At 37.5% G+C, this 19541-nt stretch overlaps 1 protein-coding gene across 2 annotated transcripts in view; it reads left to right on the top strand.

Annotated features, from left to right (window-relative positions):
* The window catches only part of MAGI2 (membrane associated guanylate kinase, WW and PDZ domain containing 2), a 770034-nt gene that overhangs the window by 221657 nt on the left and 528836 nt on the right, over positions 1-19541 (top strand). For both annotated transcript variants that reach the window (XM_010580933.1, XM_010580932.1), the window contains exon 2: positions 12533-12649. In XM_010580933.1, the coding sequence (XP_010579235.1) occupies positions 12533-12649 (117 nt within the window). The remainder of the gene's footprint in view (positions 1-12532; positions 12650-19541) is intronic.

Raw genomic sequence — 19541 nt, 5'->3', positions numbered from 1 at the left:
TTTGTCCATTATCTCTGCATGATAGTTTAATACTGTCAAGCTGTAAAGAAAAAAAAAACAAAAAACAAACAGGCAAATACTTTGATGGCATTTCTTACGTCATGTAAAGCTTACTTATAGTATATTGGGTCTGTAGACTAGAAGAAGGAAATGGCACTGGGGAAGTACAGATCTAATATTTTATGAGGTGTGCATCAAAATCTCAACAGAGAAAGGTAGGTGGATTTACAGGCACATCCTTCTTGACAATATTCATATCTGAGACACTTCTTTTAATGGCTTTGTACCATATGCACACTGATACTGACCTTAACATGCACAGATAAAGCTGGAAATGTGAAGCTATTAATCCACACCTCAGTGGCTTGCCAAATTCTTTATTGTCCCATGATTTTAGCCCACTAGTTTTCTCCTTTAATTAAGTAACAACTGTGAAAATGTAATAAATTCTGTATGAAACAACTAAGCGTACTTCTGAACTCCAGACTGTATTGATTTCAGTCCAGTAGATCATAGCCAAGGGGACAATGTGCCTGAAGGGTAACAAAGTAAGCCTAGAACTCTGTCATCTCATTTTTGTCCCCTGTTGTGACACCTTCCTGCTTCTGGGGATGCAGAGTGAGCAATTTTAGTCCAGCTGTAATCCTGTGTTTTGTTCTGTGGATCAGCAAACTGGGGTATTACAGAAGTGCAGCAGCAGTTGCTTCCCCAGAGGTTGAGGGCATCGCTTCTCTGCAGGCGAAGTGCATGATCTTGCTGGAGTACCCACCATCTGCCTGCCTAGAGCTCCTGGGAACAGGAGCATTTTATTTCTGTGTTGAAACACATTATGTAAGCACACATATTTTGCACAATGTAATTTTGCACAATGCACAGTGTCTCTTTCGGTCATTTACATTTTCCAGCAGTGCTAATTAAATCAACACAAGGGGACTCAGCTAACCAACTGAGACTGTCCCAGAATATAACAGCTTATTCGTGCACTGAGCAGCTGTTTCAGTGCTCCAAGACCAAGTGCTGTCTTTCATGCTAAAGTACCATACTACACAAAAGGTACCTTTGATTGCCTAAAGACATTGCTTTATTGGCCGGGCTTAGCAACATACAGTAATTTATTTGAAAGTGCTTATTGAGTGACATTACAAAGACTTTCATTTTTTGATTTAAAAAATCGAACCTATTTTTGTAGCTTTTTGAGAACAAGCTAATTTGAAACTACTTTGTCTTTGTGTGCTGGGGATCTGCTATTGTTGACTGATAGAGAGACATGAGTTCATGCAGTCTGTGTCCCTGCCTAGAAGTGGAGAACGGTATTGTCACTGCATAGAAAACACTGTCAGCAGTAAGTACATGGAAATAATTTGCTTGGTTATCTACAAATCTCTCTGCTGTATTTGGTGTTGAATTATTTGTTTGTTTGAATTTTATCCTGCTAGCTTCTTTCTGAAATATGTAGGAAGATTTTCCTTTTTATATGTCAAAAAAAGAGGGACTGTAGGAATTGTATCCTCAGTGAGAGTGATTCAGAGGCAGATTTAGAGAGGATGCCTGCCCTGCCACATTGCAGCAGCCAGAGCACCCAGGCTCTGATGGGCATTTTGGTTCTTCCTTTGCCTTGGCAAAATGCTTGCCAGAGACAGACTACTAAGCATAGCGGCCCAGAGCTTGACACGGAGCAATAGTTCCTCTGATCTGAAATGTCCTGGTACCTGTAGCTGAGTGATTTTATGACAAATATTGCTGGATTTAATTAACGCATACATAGGGCAAAATGTCAAAGTTGTTCTAGAGATGTTCTGTAGCAAACCCAATGCATGATGATGCAAAAGGGCTATTGAGGCCTCAACAACTTCATTTTAATTTTTCATATTGAAGTATGACCCAATCTTTTACCAAAATTTACACTGCTTTGATTGTACTTTTACTGTACATCTTCAAAGCTTGCCTAGAGTGATGGATGGTGTGAGAAAATACTTTGAATGGGTTTTATATTAAGGTAACAGATACTATCTGTCATGCTGTTGTGCTACAATAGCTAATAAGTTTGTCACAATAAAAGATGCCTCACTGGCAAATTAGTACTTTTTTCAACCTTATGTCAAAACCAAGCAAACCCCTTGGCTTATTTGTACCTTCACTTTTCTTTCCCAAACTAAAATTTATTCTTTATGCTGGTCTTTTAATTCTTAGTATTACTTATTAATTATTCTTGTAAGATTATTAATTGTTTTATAAGACTGCACAAAAAAAGAATGATGAAGTTTTAGATGTCTTCAGGAAATAAAATAGGATTACTTATGCCTTGTTATGCAGTCATTTTAAACAGTAAATGCTTATTTTGCTATAGATTTTTCTAGCTATATCTAGCTTTTTTAAAAATCAGTTTTATAGTGAAATTGTGTACTATTTCCAACGTTTTACATACATTTTATCAGAATTCTTTTTAATGACAGTCACCTATATAATATTTAACCATCTGGGATGCCTTAGAGAGAATGGACCCCCCCAGGCAGGGAAAGAAAACATTTTAGTTAAAGGCCCTAATTCCAAGCCAGCGCAAAATGAAAACCTGAATAATATGTAGCCTTAGAAATATGTCTGCTACACTTTCAATGGGATTAACAGTGCAGTCTTCTTGTAAAGCTCTAAATATTATGTCCACTACTAGTCTAGTTAATTCTTGACTGATTTGTTTTAAGCCTAATAACGACCTGTTTAATTAGTACTGCCGCTTTTGTTCCAGAGAATCCCACACACTCCACAGATTTCATCAGCTCTTCTCTCTTGACTGAAATACAGGGTTCTTGGCATTTATCATGTATCACCACTTCAACACTATCCTACAAGGACTAAATAGTGCATCCACTGGTCCTGTGGCCTCAACATGCTGAGGCACTTGCCCGCACTTGGCTTAGAAAGAAATGTCACTTGCTCAGTTTCCAGCACAGCTTTCATTTTGGTTTCATGTGCTGAGAAATTTGCTGTTCAGTTACTGACTGGGCACAACCCTGGTTAACTTGTGTGATAGCTGCAAGATGGTATCACTATGGACTTCAAGCTGAAAGGAACGTCACACAGAAATGAAAGAGAGGACCATGTCACTTAATGGTGCTGAGTATTGAGTGGTGTATAAGGATGGAGGACACCTTCTTGACCTTAGGCTTATTTGCATGTTTTGTGTTGTCTTAATTTCCCATTACTGAAAACTATCTGTAAAGCACCTCCCATTTTATTTTGTCTCAGTGTTTTACTCTTGCTTTGACTTGATATAAATGCCATGACACTTGATTCAGAAAAATAGGTTTTTGGGTGAAAGATATGCATTTGATAGTATGTATGCAATTCAATCTTGGAGATTAGCCGTAAAGTTGTGAACTCTGCTTTCAAAGTTGAGTTTATCTATTGCAAGTTGAGCTTGCACCTGATAAGTTTCACAAGTATAAAGTCTGCAAAATGTGTTCTGCTATTTATGCAACAAGCTATTAGAAAGCCAGGAAGTAATTTATTATGGTAGTGATTTTTCACGGTACATTATGGGTTCAGACTGAGATACTGCAAAGACTTTAAAAAACTTGGCTCCCATGATACAGATACCACCCTAAATCATATTTTGTAACTATTATTAGAAGTCATACAATGGTAGCCTCTGTGAGCTCGCTTCCCTCATAAATTGTGTGTAGTGGGATTTTTTTACCCAGATTAATCTTTCTCTTTTTACAAAATGTCAGCACACAATTCACAGCCTATTAATATGGCAATATTATTTCCAGAAATAAGGAAAATAAGTCTGTATCTCAAGCAATTAAAAAAGTGCAGCTATGATTTAAGTAAAATACCTTTCAAATCAAGCCTGGTAAAACTATGCCACTATTCCAATTCAGTCTCTTATATTTTATTCAAATACATGTCAAACCTCAAACTTCCATCACAATTGTCTTCCACAAAGAAGATAAAAGAGTATTAGAGAAAAAGAACATTTGTGTCCCTAGTAGATGAACAGTCATATTGCTGTATTCATAGAAAAAGAGTATTAAACAGAACAGTAACTTTTCCATTAAAGGTGAGGAGTGATTGCAGTCTACTTTTAAGAGGAGTTGGCGTTACCCATTGCAAAGCAAGGACAGGAGAATATTTGTCCACAGTAAGACAATTTTGAACATATTCTTGTAAGTTCTTCTTTTGCATGAATAATAAAACTTGTAACAGATTCTTCCTGAAGACCAGCAATCTATCTATGTAGCTCTCAGCACAGGCTTTTAGGAGCAGGCAGCCCAGAGGGGAGCACAGAGAGGACTGTAGAGGCTCTGGATGTGGAGAGCAGGAGTGGCTTTGGTTACAGGTAAGATGTGTGTGGTTCGTTCCTGAGGAATACTGTTGGAACATGCCCTTCTTGCAGGTGTTCTGGGTGTTGAAGTTGCTGCTCCACCAGATGACCCCAAGAGAGGCTGCAGGGTTTCAGTGTTAGGTGACTCACCCTTACAGCACAGAGAATTAAACTGATGCAGTGAGGCATAATTTGTACCCAGCCAGAATGAATGAGCCCCACATTATTACCATTATTATGTATCAGAGCTTAATGCTGCATTCGAGCTTTTTGAGAGAAGTCAATTTGTAGGTGTGTTTTTTTCTAATGAGCATGTCAGTAAGCAGCACACAGAAGGAAGCATGGGGTTTTTTTCCCAAGTGTATACATAAAAAAATATTCTGCTGTAGTTTGATTAATAAATAAAATTCTTACATCTTTATGACCACCACCACCACCACCACCACCACCACCACCACCCTTTTTTAACTTCTGTATTGGACATTCGTGGCTAATGTGGATTTTCCTAGAATTCAAAACAGTTTCCTGGCAATATATCCAGCCCTAATAACAATATAAATGTTTTTCTGAAGCTAAACCCAACCTTATTAGTTCTGTTCAAATGTTTTTAGTATGCTACAGTCAATCTCAGGTTAAACTTATTCTGTGAGTTTTCATCTTTATGTGCCATCAATTTTCAAAGAGGTTTTGTCTTTAGAAGAATACCAATAAGATGTTTTATTTCCCTTTTCCAGTTGTTCTTGTTGAAGTCAGTTGGGACCTTTCTATCATCTTCTTTGGAAGCTGTATCTGGGAGTTAGGTCACATAACAAACATTGGCCTTAACAAGTCTTAAGCTCTGTTGTGGTACCCTTTGACCAAATAAAAGGAGATTTCTGAGTAGGAGCATCTGAATGCCAGGTAGTATTTGAACTAAGACTTCTGTAAATATGTTCAGATTTCTAGAGGAGAAGCCTATCCTTGCAGATATTGCTGGGCTCTATATGACTGCACAAGCTGAGTGTCATTTTTGACATCCTCACTTTGTAAGTAAATGTATAATCCCTTACAATTCAGTGTTTGTCAGAAACATCTGTAAAGGTAATTATTTCCCATGTAGTAAATCTTGTAGAAACAATCACAGTGTTTTAAATATCTCAGTAGCAATCATTAATGTTTATGTGTAAGTTATCAGTCAAATCAATGATATACTGGAGGCACCTACAAACAGCTGTTTCATAATTAGCTGTAGTGAATTTCAAAACTAGAGTAAAAGGCAGTTCATTTCCAGACAGGCTTTGCAGAGAAGCAGCAGCAATATTTGAGCATCATTTTTACTTTGTTTATGCACCTACTAACTAGAACACTGAATAAAACGTAAGTATTCCGAAAGCAAAGTGCCCCAAACTGTTCCTCTCTGTTACATGAAGTACAGCTTGACTTTTTTTTTACCAACCAGTTAAATCATGGTATTTCACAGAAATTCCAGTCAAGAACTGTGCTGGGTGGTCAATTAACTGAAGAGAGCAAAACAAAGTACCTCTAAATAGCAAAGCTACAAAATGGGTGTACTAGTTAAATGGCAGGGGTTTGAGGTTAAATTGGGAGTGTCTATCTCAACGTCAATGCTGCAGCAGGCTCTGGAAGATGCTGCAACTAGCTACCCAACGGAAGGCTGTTTCTGTAGCCACGAGGACTGGAGATCTGCTAGTGTAATAAGAGCTGAAATTCAGTAATCTGAGATAAGGTACAAAATGCAGATGTGTTTGGCTCAGCTGACTCTCCTGCTGACACAGTCTCCCCGTATCATTGCAAACCACATTTTTACTTGCGGCAGGCACAGTGCACACTTGGGTCTCATATTTCAAAGAGAGGCTTAAGGTTAGCCACAAAACTAAGGAAGTGAATCTAGGGCATGGTATACTTTCACAGTATTCCAAGGATCAGTTTACCTCTGGTGTTGCTGGTCTCATCTTGTTGCTGCTGCAGGGCGTCCTGTTGATCTAGTCCTTACTCACACTGCCCCAGTAGAAGGTACCACAGGGGCAGGTGTAACATAGTGGTGAATTGAACCCAGGCTGTCCTTAGGCAGTGAGGATTCCTCCATTCCCAGCAAGAGAGAAAGTGGAAACCTTCTCCATTGTGAAGATCAGAGTGTGCAAACCTCAGCCTGTCTCCCGTCTGAGGAGAGCAGGTGAAACATATCACCCACAGAGATTGGGGAATTACGTATTTGTGCGCAGACATACATCCAAATATGAGTGCTCATCGTGGAGAAAGTTATTCATTGTGCGGCTAGATTTTGTTGGGTTTTTATACAGTATATAGTTTGTATATAGTCCCATCCCTGTGCAATTTATCTTGTAAGCCCTACACTCCTGTATTTTAAAACTTTGAATTTAAAATGCTAGGAGGGAGAAATCAAAGGATATATCTAAGGATGGAAGTGTCAGTGTGTGATAATACAGTATACATGTATATGATATATAATACAAAAGATGAATAAGAAAAAAGGTTAGTGATATAATCCACACACAAAGAAAAGAAAGACTACAGAATAGTAGGCTATAAAAGAGAAGGCCACTTCCCCATCAATAAACTAAATCTTAGGATGTTTCTCATCATATAGGGCACATATAAGAACTCCAAGATATAAATTTTTCCAAAGCTTTTACTCTTGAAATTTGTTTAGATCTCCAGTAAAGAATCATGAAATAGAATTTATTGGAGTAGTCCCAAGTATGAAGGAAATTAATTTTCTTCCCGAGGAGTCTAATTTTCTTGCATAATTCCCTGTCGGTTCTCCATCACACTTTATCTTACCACATGTTCCACAGTGCTGATAGCTCAACCCTGATGGGTTGAGACTTTGCAGATAAGTCTGATGGCAGACTTGGCTGAGGGTAGTGGTAGAGGGCAGGCAGAAGTTCAAAGACGACCCACAGAGTTTAATCTAGGGATAGAAAGGCTTTAAAAATAAAGTGTGTCATCTTCAGCTGATGACTGGAATGTAATGCATGCTTCTTATAATTTACTAAAGTTTTGTTGTACTGTTTTCAGACTACTGTTACAGTGATTACGTATTTTACATGGAAACCTGAAGGAACTTCCAGGGTTGAGTATGTCCAATATATGATTAGTGAAATGCCAACATTCATCTTTATACTCCTCTGAGCACCAGATAGGTTTGTTGAGAATAACTTCCCTTAAATAATAGGTTTAGCTGCAGGCTATATTTTAATAACAAATCCTTATAAAATCCAACTGAGAGTTTTGGTATTACTTGGAATTTTCATATTCTCTCTTAAAAGTGATTTTTTTGGTTACCTTTGCCAGTTAAAGAAACTATTAAAGCAAATCATCTCATACTGGTTCAGAAATGTTAAATGCATGACATCTTTATTAATCACATACTAAGATAAGACATACTTAATTTGTTTTAAGAATATTGTTTGTACTACAAACACTAGCAATTCATATGAGTAATGGTAATCATCAATTCCTTTTTAATGAATGCTTTCTTAAAGATATTTTTTTGAAATTTATTACAATAAAATATCACTGGACTTGTGGAAAAAAAAGTGTGGCGCTCTTCTCCTGAGAGGACCATTTGGGGAGAGAAACTTTGAGAGAAGCGGGGATGTGGCAGTTAATATTCTTTTATGTTTAACAACTTTTCAATTGTTTTGGGGTGAGACTCTCCAGTAGAATAGTCCTACTGAAGCTGGTGAAAACCTGTTCAGCCAAGGCATTTGGCAGTCAGAAGTGGGAGCTTATTCAAAATAAGAGGAGACACAGATTGATGCAAGTAGGGCAGTAAAAGAGGGGAGGTAGTTTATACTAAAAGTTTATGAGCTTGTCTGCTTTCACAGGGTACAGATCCTAAGATATTTCCTTTATTTTCCTCAGACACAGGTCATGTACAGATGCAAATCTAGATGTAAGAGTGTTGCTTGCTCATAGATATTTCTAAGCAGGAGTATTTATAGAACCCAGAGAAACTGAAATAATTTAAATTTTAATCCCAGCAAATAAAATATCTAAGGCAAATTATTCTTAGCTGAGATGCAATTGATTATACTGTAAAAAACCAAGTAATTTGCCACACCAGTTTTGGGGAAGTCAATTCACTGAAAGATTATGATACAAGATGAGAAAATACTAATGGGTGAATACTCAAAAAAGTTTGTTGAGAAGTTATAACCATAAAAATTGTGTTAAGGGTAAGAAATAAATTATTTAGAGCTAACACTGTGGGAACAGCAAGAGGGATGTTCATGTTTACAAGTAGTCCTTCACTGAAAAATAAAATACAAGAGTTTTCCAGCTGCAGCATCAGTGGGTTACCAAATAGGAAGTTACAAAAAAACAGTTAACAATATTTAGGGCTAGAGAAAATTATAAACCTTTATCCCTGTCATTTTCTTAGAAATGGCAATTATCGTCTTCAGTTTTGAATCTTCTAATGAACTACAAACTACTCAATACCCTTTTGTATGTGTGTTCTTTATTGTATTTCTTTTCTGATTGGACTTTGCTACTAGATATTATAAAGGGAAGGAAACTTGACAGAAATACATTAAAACACTGTAAAAAGATACACTTTGCTCATTAAATTCAGACGTGTAACATGCAAACAGAGCATTTTTTAGTTCATCCAAGTGTATCTAATTTTATAATCTCTGGAATCAAATTCAGTCATGGTTACGAGTTTGCCATCATGATTGGTAGCTGTACCTAAACCAGTCATCCATTATGCAAGAGGTCATTACTGGAAGTATTTAATTCACGTCCTGTATTTCCCAGCTAGCAAAGCAATGGGATTCATTGGAGTGAAATAAAACTGAAACAGAGTATAGGCCTCAAGCCAGAAAAAAGAAAAAAAAAAAAGCCCCACATGACTGCAAGCCAGTGCATGCTCCGTCGCGCAGTTGTCAGCCTCCTCCGGTGACAGTGGCCAGAGAACATTTCAAATTATGGTCTCTGCGTTGGGTTTCTAAAGCTTGCGCTGTATAATACCTCTGAGGCTCGAGGGCTCTTCCTTTGCTGCCATGCAGGGTGAGCAGGATGTGGCCTTCGTGAGCTCCTTCTCTCCGAGCTGCTCCTCGCGAGCCGCTGTGCGGCTGCAGTGGGCTTAGCGGTACGGTGCAGCAGGCACCGGCGGTCCCTCAGCGTCGTTCCAAGGTCCTCCACTGTGGGCTGGCTGGAATAATAGAAAACAAGGGCGTTAGGTTCATGTCAGGAATTTTTCAACATCTCAATGGTTTTCAGTGTTCTGCGAAAAGAGAAAATAAAGTTGAATTTTATAGAAACCAAGTCAGTCACTTGTCTAACTTGGTTGGATGGGACCACCAAATGGTGGAGTATTGTTACTGCCCGGAAAAACAGTTTCTCTCCGATTGCTTCTTTTTCTATGAACTTATTGACAATGTCACTAAGTTTCTTTTTTCCCTCCGAAGTAAACCAGTTGATAATACTTTCTGTCTCTTATTTCAGCCTTTTGGAGTCCTATTACTATTACTCGTGTTATTCTCGATTTATATGGTCTGTAACACAAGATCTAATTCACTGCTGCTAAATCAAGGCTGGTTTACATACTTGCGAATCACTATAGTTTCTTGCAAAAAGTCTTATGGCCCTATACTAGCACACTCAAGATTTTGTTCTGCTTGTACTTTAAAACAGTCAGCTGCTCAAAACTCAGCTATTATAAATACCTGGAAAGCACATGTGGAGTCAAGTATGCTTTTGACAAACATCAGGTAAAACAACAAAGCTTTTTAGGGGAGAAAAGCATGACAGTTAGAAGGCTGAATTAAAAATATTGCATCTGCTCTTCAGGACTCTCAAACTGTTTTATTTTTTACGCTTTCCAGGATGTAAAATTCATTATTATACCAGATTAAAAAAAAAGTAGCTTATACCCAAAGAATTTAAAAACGTCACTTAGCTCAGAAAACAGAATGACTTTCGAAGAAAATTTGTCAATTGTACATGTGCTGTCTGTAGTTCATCTGACTGCTCTTTAAAATAGACTTTGCTAATGTTACAGTATATACTCAGATATTAAGAAAAAAATCATATGTTTCGCTTGTGCTTGGAAGCTGGTAAGTTTTTTTCCTCTGCAACATGTGCAGGTTTTATCTCTGTTACAAACTTTTGCTTTTGAATCTCTTTGTAACAAATACAAGGCTGTAGGTGTCTCCTCTTGTAAATATACATTTTTATACTCCAGTTTGGAATACGCAATTTGCCAAAAATATCAGGTGACTCTTTTTATGAAGTGCTTAAGAGGTTTTAGTGCATTCGTTAACACATGGTGAAGTAAATGGCTGTGTTTGAAGCAAAAGGCTGTAAATAAAAAATGCACTTCTGAGGGTCAGAAATCTGTGTAGGTTCCTAAACTTACTTATGTCATAAGTTGAATGATTCAGGTTTATGTCAGTGGGCAGGCTACAGCTGTTGTTCTCGAGCTGGCATTTTCGCAGGCTGCCAGAAAGCATCTGCATCACTGGGCATGTTCTGTATATTAGAGCGAGAAGAGCAAGAGCTGCAGGACCTTTACTCTCTGCAGCCGATCAGAAAGGACAGCAGATTGTGATCAGGAGCAGGGAGTCTCTCTGCAGCATCCTCTAGCCCTCTCCTCCTCTGAAATCTCATAAGAAATTAGCAGGAGTAAGGATGGTCTGTTCTGCAAACAGAACCCGTTGCTAGAAACAGGGTTAGTGGTGCCAAAGTAGTAGATTAGATTAAGTGGCTCAGTTGGGATGCTGGAAGAACAGAGATCTGTATGGAAGTTCTCAGCTTCTGGGAACCAGGCACACAGGTATTTCTTTGTGTCTATTATGAGCTGGGGCTTTTTTTTTTTTTTCTTCTTTTGGTTATTAAAGTCTGCTGGGTTTTTGCCTTCAGCTAAAGATGAGAGAAATTATTTATAAGCTTTTTATAAATCTGGAACAAAAGATTTTGAAGTTTTTGACAAAAAGCGGCAATAACAAGATTATGGATTTGTAATTGGCAGATAAATAGGAATAGCGGTAAGGAGAAATATATTTTAATTTATAGCTATTTGTGCTCTGCAGTGACTTTCAAATAATTAGGTAGGAATGCTGTTTGTTCCTTTTTACAGGAAAATCTTTACATAGTCCAAGTCAATAAGATTTTTGGCAGAGAGTTCAATAGCAAATGCCATTTGAAAAAATGTTTTAAGGTTGAATGTATGAAGCAACAAGTTACGGATCTATCTACTTGCAATTTTTCATCTCGGGAATATATGCCAGAACTCAATGTAGTAATGATTTTCTATGTTTTTCTCATGTCAGAATTTCAGAGGAGGAAGAAATGCAGTTATTTATGGACTTTTTTCCATAATTATAAAGGTGATCCATACTCCAGGTTAAAAGAAATGTAGAGTAACTATATTGGGAAATGTTTATTAATCACGTTGGATTAGATTTATAGGTGTGCCTTTAATAGTGGAACATGATACACCAGTTAGTGGTTTAAAAATACTTTAAGTTGTTTTGTCCTAGAGTTATAGTAAAAGTGGCAAATATGGGGTTTTTAATTTAATTTTTTTTCCACATTTGCAGTGTTATGCTGAGATGTTGTATTCCTAATGATTCTTTTCAGTGGTGGAAATAAAATATGTACCCTCATTTGCTATAGTATTTTTTCAGATGTGAGTGCTGTTAGAAATAAATAACACAAAAGATTATATCATATTTATATGATCAGTAAGGACAGCTGCATTTTATTCTAGTTACACTTGGACTGAAAACACCAAACATTATAGAGACATTTTGAACTAAGATTTTTTTATTTTTTTTTTAATAAGCAGGTGGGAAATTTGTACCAGGTCATGGGGAACATAATACCTGATAATGTATTATTTAGATATATATAAGTAGGTAGTTATATAATAACAATATGTTCCAGTTTTGTGCATAAAAAATTTAACACCTCTGTCTATAATCCTATATGTATATTCTGAACTGTACAGATTTAGCTAGTTAGTTGTCACTAACTGTTTTTAACCTTTACAATTGTCAATACTAAATAATATTATACCAACTGCATGCATTAACCAGAAAGCTCTTTGTGCTACTGTCATCCATTGTGGCAGAAACACGAAGGAAAATGAGCCACTGAGACTTTACAAGTGATTCATTGCTTTTGTCAAAGCAATATATTTTTAAATCATGCTTTCATTTGTCTTTTCCTTGGCAGGAGGCGTTGTTGATAAGGACCTTCGTCACTACCTCAATTTACGGTTCCAGAAAGGTTCAGTAGACCATGAGCTCCAGCAGATCATAAGAGACAATCTCTACCTCCGCACAGTGCCATGTGAGTAGGGTGGAGATGAACAAATCTGTTTTCTTAGTGGCAACAGACTATCTGAATTAATGGTGCTGAGGGCATTTGTAAGGTGTGAAGAGGAGGACTGTAGATGAAGCAGTCCTCCTGTAAATAGATTTGTGGCTTGGTTCATGTCTTTCAAGTTATCGCTGAGAAACTGAACTGCCTAATGCTGAATTAATTTCTGAAATTGCATGGTGTTTTGAAAGTTGTAGTTCTCATACTGTGGCTCTAGATACTAATTTTTTTCTTCTGCAGTTTTAAAAAGCACAAATTTAAAGAAAAAACCAGTTTTCTGGGCTGGTTAAGTTGATGTCCAACAGAGAGACTTTGATCTGCCTCATATTTCACAGTATTATACTTTATATAATAATACCATGGGGTTTAGAATGCAATAGGGCAACAGAGGAAACATATAAACTAGGAAATTTTGTGGTTTAGGTGCAGCAAGCGTGACACTGAAAGTTCGTATTGTCTTGCATGCGTGTTCTTTTGTTGTTGCCTAAGTCAATGGTATCTATATCTGAAGTATTCTGAAACCTCTAAAATCATTTTTGTAGCTATTGACATTATTCACCTATTTCTGCGGTAGACATGAAATTAAACAGAGTAACATAAGCCATGTCCAACTGTCAGGGCCATTCCTTTCAGAACAGATCTACTTGGCTGACAGACAATATATCATTTAAAATTGACTGAAGTTGCATTATTCTTCCCTTATAAAATAATTTCTTGGTGCCCAAAAAATGGAGCTTCTGTTTTGGGCAAAAAAAGGGTGCACCTTTGAATTTGCAGGCTTGACATCGGAATGTTAGGGAGAGGAAGGTAAACTGAGTAATTTACTGTGCTATTTATATGGTAGTGAATGGATGCTCTTTGAAAGCTGTGGTGTTGTGAATGCTACTGTATGTTTTTTCTTTTGTTACATTAAAGAATGGAGCTTTGAAAAGCTCCACCAAAAAAAGGTGCTCAAGCGTTTCCCTTTTCTTTTGGAAGCTGAAGATGAATAAATATAAAGTCCTAATTTCAGGAGTTCTATTCATCCCTGATTAGAAAGGCAGGTGGAGAAAAGCATTAAAAAATTATTACCTGTATGCAGAAAATAAAACCCATTACATTTATGTGAGATTTAAGATTAATTAGGTTTGTCTGAAGGTGCTGAGAAACATCACAGCTGAAGTGCACATGCAAGTACAAATATGTTTTGAGATTAAATCCCACTTCTTAGGATGTCTGGGAGGGTCATTAACATAGGAATATACTTATTATAGCCCCAGCACATGCATGTTAAAGATGGAGATCCAGATTTAAAAGAAGGAAAACCCAACAATATTGCAACAACTACACACATGTAACACATACTGTCTGTCAGCAGTATGGGCATGATGAGTAGTTTTGGGGTTTGTTTTGTTTTTAATCAAGGCAATAATAAAGCGTTCTCATTTGTCAAGTGAAATACAATACTTGCAGAAGCAAATTTATCATTCAAAAAGTAGCATGACAAACATGAAGACCACAATTTGGAACCTATAAGCACTTAATATTACCTTTCTCTTCTGCTGTGACTTAACCATCTTCTGTGTCATTTTATATGGTTATATTCTTAGGTCATTATAGTATTACATATTAAGCATCTTTAACTGAGTAAGAACCAGATTTTAAAAAATAGTATAGTGTTGGGCATGACAGCTGCTGAATTGCTAGGTGAGCAGGAATGTTCTTGGATAGAGTGGGAGACTCTTTTCAGTAATGGTGGTAGAAAAAATAGAAGTAAAATAGTGCCTGAGTGACATATTTTCTTTGAAATTTTTTTGAAAATCATATGAAAGTAGCCCTTCTGAAATGTAGGTATTTTAAAATAAATAAATTAACAAATGCAGACAGGGTGATATGTGGTTAGCTAAAGAAGTTTTCATAATCTGGTGAATGAAAAGGACACCATTGGATAGATTGTAACCCAGGTTTCCCCTCATCATAATTGCGGTGAATCTTTTTTAATGCAATCTTATTCTATCTCCAGCATTCATGTTTAGGTGGGAAAATGTTCTCAACCGTTCTCTTTTTTTCATCTAACTGAACTAATTTTTTAATCATGAACTTACTTTTCAAGGGTGCTGGTATTCAAAATTTTCTGCTTTTGGCAGTCTTGTTTTCTTTTCTTTTTTTTTTTTTTTTTGAAGCTCTGTACATAGGCTAAGAGTAGTGGTTAGCCATCCAGACACTGTACTTCACAACTGGTAGGGAGATTTCTTTAGTGTGCATCAGTAATATTTAAACAAGTATGCCATTGCCTATAAGTTCACTTAATGAGTACAGACTAACCATGTACTTATTACAAATCTTGCAACAGATGCCAACACAGCAAAAGCAGCACTCAATTTGGTCAAATTCTTGTGCAGAAAAATAGAGAGAGAAAGCCAACTGTAGGCAATGTAGCCTTTATTTCCAATGACAAGGCTGTAACATAAAGAGAAAAAAAAAATCTGAAAAATAGGTGGCAACCTCTTCCCTTTAAAAACGCACCTGCAATCTTTCCTCAGTTATAGAGGTATAACTGCCAGTAAAACCAGGAGAACCTTTATAAGAGCGTCCTTGACCTTGAGTTTTTACTGTTCTTTGCGCTTTGTTCAGACTGACAGCACTGGCCCTGGCAGTGCAGTGGGCATGACCACTGGTTTCTCAGCCTTCCAGGTCAGACTAAGACATCTTTCACTTACAGTAAATGAGTGAGCATTCTCTGTGAAACTAGGAAGTGGAGAACTAAATCCATGCTGGTTTTAAATTAGGATAAGCCAAATGTAGTTAGAACAGGTAAGCCAATATTTGCTGGATAAGAATTTGAATTTACATTATATAAGTGTATATCCCTGTATGCATCAAAGGATGGATGGGCCAGAAACGCATGATATGAGGATAATGGCTCAATTCTGCACTTGGAAATTGTGGCCCTGTGGATGGGATGAATTGGTTGGGTTTGTGATCCTTATATTTCTCTATTTTTAATAATGTAGTGCCACTTTCTACCAAATTAGAAATGACCGTGTAACCCTAAGAGTCAAATGCTGCCTTCCATAAGTGGTTGCAGTTCTCAGTGCCATATGAAATTGATTTTCCCTGCATTGTCAACAGGAATTACACGCATATATCCCAGGGCAGAACATGCGATTGTATTTGCAGCAGTCGAGATGCAGCCGTTAACTAGCTCTGTCCCCAGAGCTGTGTGACAGCAGTAATGAAACTGATACATAAACAAGAAAATGAAGAAAAAGTTATGTTAATTTGAAGCTGAGTTAGAAAAGCAATAAAGTTTTCAGCAGACAAGGTCAAGAAACTGAAACTTTTTTTAAAGATACAGTATTGCAAATAATATAAAAGAAAATGTGCGCTCTTGAGAAGGAAGACTGGGCACAGCTCTTGTTTTAATGCAAGCAGAAGGACTGGACTTCAGGTGAAGGGAAACCAAAAGTAATACAGATGAGAAATATGCTGAGCATCTCAGAGGAAAACAAAAAATGAGAAAAGACAGTTCTGGGGAAAAGAAAGGTTCACAATTTTCCAAGTTCAGAAGACATGACTGAAGTTTGTCTCATATTTTCTTCCCCTTTTTCTGTTGTGTGGGTTCTTAGCATAGTTTTCATATCCTACACTTATTCCTGAAGTTATTTAGAGGCACTAACCATTGAGGTTGTCCTACAATACAGAAAAATAGTCATGGTAAGAAGTGGTAGTTATTAAACACAGGTAAGCAGTATCTGACACTCTTCCTTTCTGTCCAAGTTCAGGGATCTGGAGAAAGGCCACGAAACACATCTGGGACTGGGGATGCTATAGGCAGACAACAAATTAGTCATGCTGCACCTCGTGCTTGGTGGTGCTCTCAGCAAACTGCAGTTGCCATGTGGGCAAGCAGCTTTCCAGTCTTCACTAATGTGAGAAGAGATTGCTCTAACTTCTTGTCATTGCAAGAATAAAGCTTTGGGGAGAGTATGTGACAGGAAAAAAACTTTTGGTAGTGACAGTCATGATCAGACCTGTCTCCTTTGATATGTCCTTCCAAGCAGTTGCAAATTCCATTTCTTTAAGAGCTGGCAAAATAGCGGAGCTGTGGTGGAAAATAGAGTCTGTATGCTTCCTTCCCAGACAGGGAATATGAAATGATAGTGGAAGACATTCTGATTAAACAGCACTGGAAAAAGTCAAACAATGACAAGCTGATTCATAGAAGTAAAAAATCATCTATTAATTCGAAGAGGTTGCCATTGATATCCTCTGGGATATAACCTCAGATCAACAGTAGCTCAGGTAAATTACTCTGTCGCACTGCACTGATTTACACTGCTGAAGGATGCAGCCCAGAAGTGCATCCTTCACTGGCCACATCACAGAAGTTCACATTGATAATGTGAAATAATTAAAAAAAAAAAGGGGGGGGGGAGTTATGGGGATGAGGAAGTTTCTTTCCTGATGTTTGCATTTAGGAAAACAACAATGGTGAAAGAATGGAGAGGACTGGGTGTGTGGTCAGACTTATTACACTGGATAATGCAATACTACTATTACCATAGACTTGGAGGAAGGATGTTTTATTTACGACATTTGTCAGCAACATAGGAAAAAAGGTTCAATTTGTGACTTGGCCACATGCTGCATGTGAGTGACCACAGGCAAGAAATGTGCTATAGTTCCCCACATATGAAATTGTGATAATAATTCCTTCTTTTGCTTAGTTTGCCTACTGGCGTTACAGTTGCTCTGTTAGGTGAATATACATAACACACGGAACTACAAATATGAAACCTATGAAGGGAGGCTATGAAATAATAGCCTCCCTTTCTGCTGTGATTTCTTATTTTTACCCATTTCCTGTGAATAATTAGATTCTTGGGTCATTGACTTTAAAGAAAAGCCTCGTTTTTAAACATGTGTTTGTTCTATTCTGGTATAATCTGGTCTATGTATAAATATATTTAACCTACATGCTGCAGTATCGTCTGTGTACTGTTGAAGCCTTGTATATTACAAAGTGCTTCTGTTTATTGCCTAGTCCTCTTTGCAGAAGAGAAAGTGTATGCAGTGATTTTTTTTAAATTTTTTTTTTTTCTGGTCTTGCTTTTGTTTACCGTATATGGCAAAGGTAGTGCCGTTAGCTTTTTTTTTTTTTGTTAGGTACTGAAGTCAATAAAATGTGTTTCTACTTGAAGCAGAAGTAGCTGCAGGGTGGTGAGGACACTCAGCCCTCAGGGGAATTCACTCCACCTTTTCAGCCCTGGAGAAATCTCCCTCTCAAAAACAATCAGGGTCTTTCCTTCTGGCAGGGAGGTGTGTTATGTTAGGACACTATTGTCATTCATAGTCTTTTTCATGGGTACCAGTCAGAAGAAGTAAGGCACCTCTGGGTGTGTATATACTGAGTTATGATGAGGCTTTTCTCTCCTGCCCCTCCTCTCTGGGGTTGGAGCTAATAGGTGTTATCATAGAACAGTGGTTTGTATTAATTCTAATACCTTTTATATTAGTCACCATAACAACAGAGTGACAATATCGAATAAATACTGAAGGAAATACCAATTACATACCCAGGTTTTCATCTGAAGTTTCTGAATTTAAAGGTGTGGAAAGAGTGGCAGAAGTCAAGTGGGCAATAAATATATATTGGGTGAGGGTACATCCCACGCAGAAGCTCTGTGTGTGTAATTCTGCTGCTCTGAATAAGGATGTGAGATTGTTTGACTAATCTATAATTGGACAAATATAAGGCCTTTCAAATTTCATTTGTAAAATATTTTATTCCTCTTTTAAAAAGTAAACAGCCAAGAGCATTCAAAGGGGAATTTGTGAAACAGACTTGCCAGTGGTTTCATATATTTTTCTTATAAGTTTGTTCAGCGTCAAAAGTGTCTTTCAAGAGTGGAAATTCAGTGCACAGCTTTGTTCTTAAAAGAAACAAATTAGTCCAGATATTGTCAGTTAAAAGATCTGCCAGTTTGATGTCATATGGAACTATTCTTAGGATAAAATAACCTGTGCTTAGCACACTACCGCCAAGAAATGTCCGCATCACTGGAAATAACAGTACCTAACTTTAATGACTACTTTATTCTTTCAGACAAGTGTTAGTTATTGCTTAGACTTGACTTTGATGGCTCAGAATAGAGCAATGCAGAGCTCTAGGGAAATGTTGTTGTGTATCTAATGGAGCACACCTCCAAGGTGTATTTAAAGTGGAATCATTGGCAAGTGTATTCAGCCTTTTTTGTATCTCAAGCAAAATTAAACCAAATCAGGTAATAACATGAGATGGGGGCCCAGCTGTGCTATATGCAGCACAGCCACGTGTACCAGAAGATGAGGAGGAGGTCACTGCTTCAAACAGCTGACAGCCTAAATAGAAGAGGCAAAGAACAGTTCACAAATAAACCCACAGCACAGACAGTGCCTGAGTTGACTTGCATGAGGTGGAGTGGTGGTTAAACTGGTGCCCGTGGACCTTGCTTTCTCTTCCACTGCTACATTTATTATTCCTAATTACCTCCTAGAAATGCACATAGTACACTGACCTGTTTCTCTGAAGATGCTGGGAATGTCTGGTTAAAAGAGATTGGCTTATGCATCTTTGTATTGACTTTTCTGTGTGATTTTATGGGGTTTTTTTGTCTGTTTCAGAGCAGGGTGGTAAAGGTTACAGTCGGCCCTGCGCTGTCTCTCAGTCAGTGGGCACAAAGCATTGCTCGGGCTCAGAACGCATTCGGGCTGCAGGCACTGCATCCCCATCGGTGGGAAGCAGTGCATGAAAAGAAAACCAAGCAAAAAACAATTTTGTTTTTTTAATTTATCAAAGTGAATTACGATTTTATCTTAATTACAATCTAGGGTAAACAGA

Source organism: Haliaeetus leucocephalus, unplaced genomic scaffold (genome assembly GCF_000737465.1).
Source record: "Haliaeetus leucocephalus isolate CR32 unplaced genomic scaffold, Haliaeetus_leucocephalus-4.0 Scaffold751, whole genome shotgun sequence".
Classification (NCBI taxonomy): Eukaryota; Metazoa; Chordata; class Aves; order Accipitriformes; family Accipitridae; genus Haliaeetus; species Haliaeetus leucocephalus.
Note: the sequence above shows the minus strand (reverse complement) of the source record. Positions and strands in the feature narration are given on the sequence as shown.